Below are 8,572 nucleotides of genomic sequence, written 5' to 3' on the forward strand. Positions count from 1 at the left end.
AATGACATTAAATAATATGTACAATTTTAATTAACAATGATATATAGCAATGAAGATGCATATACATACAGGATACAGTATATAACTGTATACCGATATGCATCTTTATTTGCGCAAAACAAGATTGTGAGAGGCTATTGGCCAGCGGGCACTTTTGCATTATCAAATCTGGCCTACCTGGGAAAAAGTTTTGACACCCCAGAAATAGTGGCTTGCAACCCAAATATGGATCATGAGATCTTTCACTTTGAGTTGCAAAACAATTTAAACTCACCATACATGTAATCATCACGTAGAGCTCGACCGATATCACTTTTTCAGGCCGATACCAATATTTATGAAATTTTTAGGCCGATAGGCCTACCGATATATATCGGCCGATATATATAGTCGTGTAGCTGCTTAATATGCCGCATAACTGATTAACTTATACCGAACGAGGTCGTGTGGCTTCTTGCGTCATAATGCTCTGGGCAGGAATCGGAAAACTTTTACAATGACGCTACTATTTTCTTCTGTGCAAAGTTTCACTAGGCTTTTTCTTTGGGTTTATTTTTGCATGTCATGTGAGCAAAAGTTTTATTTTCCCTGGGCCTTTTCTTTCTTACTGTAATACCAAAACTTGACAAATTTTGCTGTGATAGCCTACTCGTATGATCTAATTTTGTAACAAATCTTGCCTTATCAATATCACTCGCAGTCGGAGATCAAAGCCAGACATTGTGACGTAAGACTTGAAATAAGTTACGCGTGGTTAGTGTGAAAGTACACCGGTACTCCCATCGATTCTTAGCGAAAAATTCACCTTTATTACAATGATTCAATGTCATCAATCATTGAAGCAACGTAAAACTCGAAAGTTTTTCTGCTTGAATGGAAGCTAAGGGATACAATATTAACATTTTCTAGATGCGCGCACTAGAATGGGCGAGAAATTATATTCTTGCAACAATTGTTTGTGCTATGCAAGCACATTTGAGCAACTTGTGTTTCTTCTAAAGGCACGTATGGCTGGTTTTGAGTGTGCTTTTGCTGGCCGATGTTTATCGGCGAAAAATAGCTGATACAATATATCGGCTACACCTGATATCGGCCGATACATATCGGCTGACCGATATATCGGTCGAGCTCTATCATCACGTCTGCGAAATTGTTTGCCATACTTTAATCGAGTGGTTCTCAACGTTTTTAGGCATACGGCACCCTTCAGAACATAAAAATATTTTGTGGCACCTCATGGCAGACAAACGATCTTTTATCTCGAATGCAGCAGGTTGTTGGGATAAACCTAGGGACAGTAGATTACCGGGACGAGCAACTCCGTTGTTCCGCCAACATTAGAAGGGTAAATTGCCAATTTGACATTTTTTTCATGCTTTGCTGCTGGCTTGCTTTCAACTAAAAACTTTAAATTACTTCAAAACCAACTTCACTCTTTTTATATAACCCATAAAAAATACATTATTTTGTAAATAAAAAAAAAATTACCCTTCTAATGTTGCGGATGAACGAAAAAGCGGATGTAGTTAACAATCCCGGTAATCTACTATCCCTAGATAAACCTTAACAGTTTCATATCCATACCAAGCAGTTTAATAAATGGTGTTCATAGCTTTTCTGCTTGACTTTCAGCTTTAATCCAGTTTGAAGAAAAGTAGGTAAGTTTGCTTGTTGTGCTCTTGGGAAAGGCTATTAAGAATAAGACCTTCAGAAATCAACACAATAATAATAACAGTAACACTTCAATTTTACTCGGAAATTGAATGTCATTTTGAAACAACATTTTGCTGAAAAATAAAATAAAGTTAAAAAGGCATGAGAGAAAGTTGTTGTTTGTTGTCGGTTTCGCAGATAAGCTCAATTAGCAACAGATAATAAGCTGTTGTTGTTGGTGTGGTACCACAGGTCAGTGTGATGTGTCTAGTGATGCTGCTGGGTGTAGATGTAGTTGCACAATGCACATGCTTCTCATCTATCGCTTTTGCCTCATCCGCCAGATAGTCTTTGACAAAAAGGAAGCCGAGTGCGTTAGTCTTCCCTGCTGGTACATAACCTCTCCACTGACAAGACTCAGAAGCCAAACCTCCCCGTGGTACACCATGGAAACTGGATGCCATGCGGCTCCAGGCTAACTGGCTAGGGATCTCGGAGAAGATTGGAGGCCTAGAGGTGCAGTGTGCAGGGCCCGCTGGCCTGCACAAACGTCCCGGCACTCACTGCGGAAACGTCCCGGCACTCACCAATCCAATCCCCGGCCACTGGGATATGTGGCGTCTGCTATCTCTGGATAGCCTGTCATAACCTGGATGACAGTAGCCTATGCAGCGGGTCACTGTTATATTTTTGGGACAACGGTGCATTATGCAAGTGGAATTTCCCACAGCTGCTCTAGTTAGTTGGGAACGGTGGAGATCTTGGTCTGCCAAAAGTGTACCAAGTTAGTCAAGGAAAGGCATCCGGCTGTAAAAACTGCCTAAATCAAAACATGTCAAGTCGAAAAAGAAGAAATAAGCAAGGCAGTGCCAGTAACAACAAGGTAACTGGTCATGTCTCGGGCTTGGCGGACCTCCGGGTGTGTGGGTCTGCAGAGTACGGCCATTGTGGCAAATACTATGAACGCCCTAAGCCTTTCCGTGTGGGATCACTTAATGTGGGAACCATGCGAGGAAAGGCAAATGAAGTAGTAGAGACAATGACTAGGAGAAGAATAGACTTACTCTGTCTCCAGGAAACCAGATGGAGGCATGTTGGAACTAGGAAAATTACTGGGAAGGACTCGCAAGCCAAGTTTCTCTGGTGTGGTAATGGCAAGGGCACAGGAGGGGTTGGTATCATGCTGGCTGAAGATTAGTGGGAGAAGGTATTCGAAGTGAGACGCATTTCCGACAGGATACTCTTAGTGCAGTTAGTTGTGGGTAAAGTTGTGTTTGCTGTCATCTGTGTTTATGCTCCCCAGGCTGGGCTCAGCGAAGATGCCAAGACTCGGTTTTACGAACAACTTCAGCCTTATCACCACTGTCCCTGCCACTGAAGAACTGTTTGTGTGCAGTGGTTGGAATGGCCACATAGGCAGCAATCCAGACAGATATGTAGAAGTTCATGGTGGGTATGCCATTGGCCAACGCAATGAGGAAGGTGAAAGACTACTTGAATTTTCTGTAGCAAACGACCTGGTGATACGGAACTCCGTATTTAAGAAGGACCACAGACATCTGGTCACTTACCAATCTGGAGAAGTTTTGACGCAGATCGGTTACATCCTATATCGGCGCAAGTTCAGAAAGCATGTTACAAATGTAAAAGTGATTCTGGGTGAAGAATGTGCATCCCAGCACAGACTCATGGTGTCGGACATGACGGTACAAGCTTCACACAAACAAAAGCGACAGTTTAAGCCCCGCATGAAACTCTGGCAGCTTAAAGATCCAAACAAACAAGCTGAGTATGCTGAACTCTTTGCCTCCAAGATTGAAGGAGCCCATGCAAGCACTGTAGAAGAGATATGGAAAACTCTGAAGGAAGGAGTCACTGAAGCTGCACAAGAAACTTGTGGTGTTTTATCTAGGCACCGATGGAGAAAACAAACCTGGTGGTGGAATGATACAGTGGAGAATGCTGTGCAGGAGAAGAGGAGATCCTTTAAGGCATGGAAGGCAGGAGAAAGCAGAGAAGCATACAACGATGCCAAAAGAACTGCTAAGTATGCCATATACATTATACAATGCTAAAACCGAAGCTGAGAAGACACTATTTTACAATGTCAACTCAAAGTCAGGGACCGTCTACAAGCTGGCTAAGCAAATGCGATGTGACAATCAAGACGTTAGTGGTGATAAACCCATCAAAAATGATGCCGGTGAACTCTCTCTTGACGAGGAAGGAAGGTCGCTTAGAAACAATACTATGAATGACTTCTCAATGTAGAGTTCCCCTGGAACCCGGATAATCTCTCAGATGAACCATGTGTTGAGGGCCCTAGTGTACCAATCACCACCGAGATGATCAAAAGAGCCATCAGTAAGATGCGCATGGGCAAAGCTCCTGGTCCTTCAGGAATAATAGCAGAGATGCTGAAGCCAACAGGCGAAGCTGGAGTTGCTCTTATACGAGATCTTGTAGAAGCTATTGTTAGCGAGGGTTGTATACCAGCAGACTGGGAAGAAAGTTACATCGTCAACATCTATAAAGGTAAATGGGATGCCCTTGATAGGGGTAATTACAGAGGCTTGAAGCTGCTTGATTATACCATGAAAATACTTGAGAGAGTGACAGAACAATTGATTAGGCAACAAGTGCAGATTGATGAAATGCAATTCGGCTTCATGCCAGGTCGAGGTACAACTGACGCCATCTTCATCATCCGTCAACTTCAAGAAAAACACCTTGCCGTAAGCAAGACTCTCTATATGGCCTTTGTAGACCTAGAAAAAGCCTTTGATCGAGTGCCAAGGAAGGTGGTCTGGTGGGCCATGCAAAAGCTGAGTGTTGAGGAATGGCTAGTACGGATAGTACAATCAATGTACCTGAATGCTAGGAGCTATGTGCGTGTTGGGGATGGGCACAGTAACACTTTCAAAGTAGGCGTAGGTGTGCATCAGGGTTCTGTATTGAGCCCATTGCTCTTCATCATTGTCTTGGAGGCCCTGTCACTCGAACTGCACACAGGCTTCCCTTGGGAGCTGTTGTACGCTGATAACCTTGCCATTATCGACACCTCATTGGAGTCACTAGTTGACAGAATCGCCGCCTGGAAGAAGGGAATGGAAGCAAAGGGCCTAAGAGTGAACATGGGTAAGACCAAAATAATGATCTCTGACATCAACCAGAACTCCCTAAGAAGATCAGGAAAGCACCCTTGCTTGGTATGCCTAAGTGGAACCGGTAGCAACTCCATCTTCTGCACCAATTGCTCCCACTGGGTCCACAAAAAGCGTAGTGGAATTAAAGGGTCACTCAGACCGGACCCACACTACTCATGCCCATGCTGTCAGGGCATAGCAAGACCAATAGATGACAGGCCGGTAAGCGAGGTTGAGGTTGAAGGGGGCATACTTGACATGGTAGCTGACTTATTGCTACCTTGGTGATACCATGTCTTCTGGAGGGGGGTGTGAGCATGCAGCTATAAGTCGGTGCAAGTCAGCCTGGAAAAAGTTTAGAGAACTCCTCCCTATCCTCACAAGCAAACAACTTCCTGCTGCAACCAGAGGACAAGTTTACTCCAGTTGTGTGGGGAGTGTCATGCTCTATGGCTCTGAAACGTGGGCTTTAGCAAGCACCGTCAAGCGCCTACAACGTAATGACAGAGCGATGGTAAGATGGACTTGCCTGGTCAAACCTGAAGACAACATCCAGTTTGAGACTCTGCTATCAAAGCTCAAATTAAAAGACATCAGTGAAGTCCTCCAATTAGGCAAACTGAGATGGCTTGGTCACGTTGAGCGCAGCTCCAGCTGGATCTTACAGGTCAGATGTGTCAACATCGCAGCACAGCGGCGTCAAGGTAGACCAAAACTTTCTTGGGAAGAACTTGTAAAACGTGACCTTGTAGCCCTGAACATGGACTCTGCCAACCCAATAAATCGCGAGGTGTGGAGGGGAAGACTTCGTTCTCGACAGACAGACAGGCCACACCCTCGACATGAGGATTAATTCATGGCCTGTATAATCAAAATTGGTTGATGATGATGATGATGAGCCTCATCCGGTTACAACCAGAAGGAAGTGAACAGCAATAGGTCACATTTATGGCAAAATCTCAAAAGTGGTCGTTAAATTGGCTATTAAGAAAATATATGAACGACGACCACAACTAATGAATGTTTGACTAACAATATTAGTTGATTTTACAATTATGACGCAACATTGATTCTAACTTTTTTGCTTGGTTTTGGATTTGACCGGGATTTGACCTACTGGCTAGACTTTGAACAGTCTTAACTATTAGCTGACCCCTGATTTAGCGGACAAAAATTCTCAAACTTTAGTTCCTTGTAGCACTGGCAATTTAACGGTGAAGGTATGTAGTTATTCTCTAATACGTTAAATTGCCTAGACCCCATTTTTAAGCGTAATTAGGCTTCTCTCTTGCACTTGCTTGACAGGGCGTGTAGTTGTTCTCTAATGTTAAGTTGCCTACCCCACTTTTATATATTAAGTTAATAGGCCTGCTATACCAACCATTCAATTTTACTTCACCGTGTTGTATTTTCCAGGTAATGTTTTAAAATTTAATTCATGAGTGGAATGGCTTCTGTTAATTCTTTCGGAATGCTGCGATGTAGATTATTCAGTCACTGCCAACATGCTCGAGCATTACATCAATCAACATCACTGTGGAAGAATAAAAAGTCTAATGACACTGAGCCTGCACAGGCCCTTCAGCCTATACGAAAGGAAATTGGAAGCATTCGAAATGCTCCCAACAAAGCTGAGTACATTGCCACCAGGATTGATGATTTGGTCAACTATGTCAAGACCACCTCATTGTGGCCAATGACATTTGGACTTGCTTGCTGTGCTGTTGAAATGATGCATTTTGCAGCCCCAAGGTATGACATGGATAGGTTTGGTGTTGTATTTCGTGCCAGTCCCCGACAAGCTGACCTGATGATTGTTGCTGGAACTCTCACAAACAAAATGGCCCCCGCACTTCGTAAAGTGTATGACCAAATGCCTCAACCAAAGTGGGTATTGTCAATGGGAAGTTGTGCTAATGGTGGAGGTTACTACCATTATTCTTACTCAGTTGTACGTGGCTGTGATAGAATAGTCCCTGTTGATATTTATGTTCCTGGTTGCCCCCCTACAGCTGAAGCTTTACTTTATGGAATTTTGCAACTACAAAAAAAGATCAAACGATCTCGCATGGCATCTATCTGGTATCGGGAACATTCTGAAAAGATTGAGAAATGGAGTGACATGGCAAAAGATGCACTTTCAAATGATCCTCCTAAACAATTACAAAAACGAAATGAGGCTTAAGTTTACATACACTGTAGCTTCAACTTTATATTGACTTTACTTTTCACTTGAAAATAATGGAAAACAATCTTCGCTTTTCAAGATAATAACTTTAACTTGATAATAATAACCAGGGAATAATAATAATAACTAAAAGTACTGTATTATTTATCACCGTTGTCATGTACAGCACCCAGGAGCATAGTTTGCATTGTGAATGTGGCGCTATATATATAAATGTTGTTATTATTATAATAAAAATAAAGAAAAAGTCATTGAACTTCTTTCATGCTGTTTCCGAAATAGTATGATAATAATCATCAGATACAGGGTTGGCCCAGTTGGTCTGAAATGTATAGAACATTTTTTTAACTTGTTTTTTCAAAGTTTTCAAAATTTCTTGTTCGAACCCTAAACAAAGCATTCTTGTCAAATTGAAGAGCGTTTAGACTTTGCTACCAATGTGTGATAGTTTCCAAAAAGAGTTAATTTGCTGATTCCTTTTCATTGTTGGCTGCGTGGCCGAATAGTCCAAAGGACGTCGAATTGACACCGCTCCCGAACACACTGATTGTGTCTCTGTAAGACACTTAATGACATGCCGAAATAATGGGGACAGCTGACTGTATCTATTCGCCGAGCTCTTACTGTTGGCTGTTATGTTGCATTTGTAATCGTATTGTGTTGTTGCATTGGGCACAGTATCAAGTCTAATTGTTATTATTTGTTATCATTCTCACAAGCTGTGCATAGTCTTCGCAGATGTTACTACAGTTTACACACACCTCCACTTCATATGATAGCCATTTTTAAATCTGACTGAAAGTAGTTATAGAAAGTACGAAAATCTGAACGAAGCATTTTGTTTGTGGAGATGAAAAGCAGTAGTAGTTCAGTTTTAATCCGGTGATGTCCCCGTTAGCGAGGGTGGCCGGATTCACCTCCAAGTGCCGCACTCGCCTTCATACCCTGCCTCCACATCGATGTGTCTAACGCGTCCTCTGTTGTGAAGTCCATCAACTTACCTTTTCCACATTTTCTTGGGTCTTCCTTATTTTCTACAACCCTCCACTCGCAACTCCAGCTCAAACTGTTTTTTTTTACCTGGTCAGTGGTCAGTGAATGAAATTGCAGTAAAATCTGAGGATACTGTGCAGCTTTACGCTTTTAAAGGTTTAAGTCTGGTAGCGGCTTCTGAACAATCTCCAATTTGACTAAAAACCTGCATAGATCTAGAAAGCAAACTCTACGTTCAGAGTGGTTATTTACGTGTAGCCTACAGTATATGAAGTTTTGTGAATGTTAGCACGAGCTACTTTTGTTGCTCGTAACATCCAAACGACGTTCAATTTCACATCACGTGTTTTGAAACATGTACGTTATGGATGCACTTGTTTGGTGGTTATTGCTGTTTATCGTGTGTATTCGATCAGCAGTTCCTAATCAGGGGTGAGCAACCGCTACTTGAAAGGAGCGCGCTATCGCTGCAATTTGTAAAAAAAATCAACGCTGCTCGCTACCAGTCAGTTCAGTTGTTTTTATTTCTGACCATCATATCAAAACAATACACGTCAACATAGCAAAGGTCGAGAAAAAGGTAGAAGCGACA

General features: G+C 42.3%; 2 protein-coding genes across 2 annotated transcripts; both read left to right on the forward strand.

Moving 5' to 3' along the window:
* Nucleotides 1-2,972: 2,972 nt before the first annotated feature.
* LOC145788443 (uncharacterized) lies at nt 2,973-3,728 on the forward strand. The gene has a single exon (XM_082600210.1). It carries the CDS (start codon nt 2,973-2,975, stop codon nt 3,726-3,728), a length of 756 nt encoding a protein of 251 aa, XP_082456336.1.
* A 2,467-nt stretch (nt 3,729-6,195) lies between these two features.
* Nucleotides 6,196-8,353, forward strand: LOC145765009 (NADH-quinone oxidoreductase subunit B 1-like). The gene has a single exon (XM_082576741.1). The coding sequence runs from the start codon at nt 6,238-6,240 to the stop codon at nt 6,982-6,984; it is 747 nt and encodes a 248-aa protein (XP_082432867.1). The 5' UTR covers nt 6,196-6,237; the 3' UTR covers nt 6,985-8,353.
* The last annotated feature ends 219 nt before the right edge of the window (nt 8,354-8,572 follow it).

This window comes from Aplidium turbinatum, chromosome 2 (assembly GCF_918807975.1).
Source record: "Aplidium turbinatum chromosome 2, kaAplTurb1.1, whole genome shotgun sequence".
Classification (NCBI taxonomy): domain Eukaryota; kingdom Metazoa; phylum Chordata; class Ascidiacea; order Aplousobranchia; family Polyclinidae; genus Aplidium; species Aplidium turbinatum.

Excerpts from the sequence above, each read along its gene's own strand:
- LOC145788443 (XM_082600210.1), top strand. The coding sequence starts at position 2,973 with ATGCCAAGACTCGGTTTTACGAACAACTTCAGCCTTATCACCACTGTC.
- LOC145765009 (XM_082576741.1), top strand. The coding sequence starts at position 6,238 with ATGAGTGGAATGGCTTCTGTTAATTCTTTCGGAATGCTGCGATGTAGA.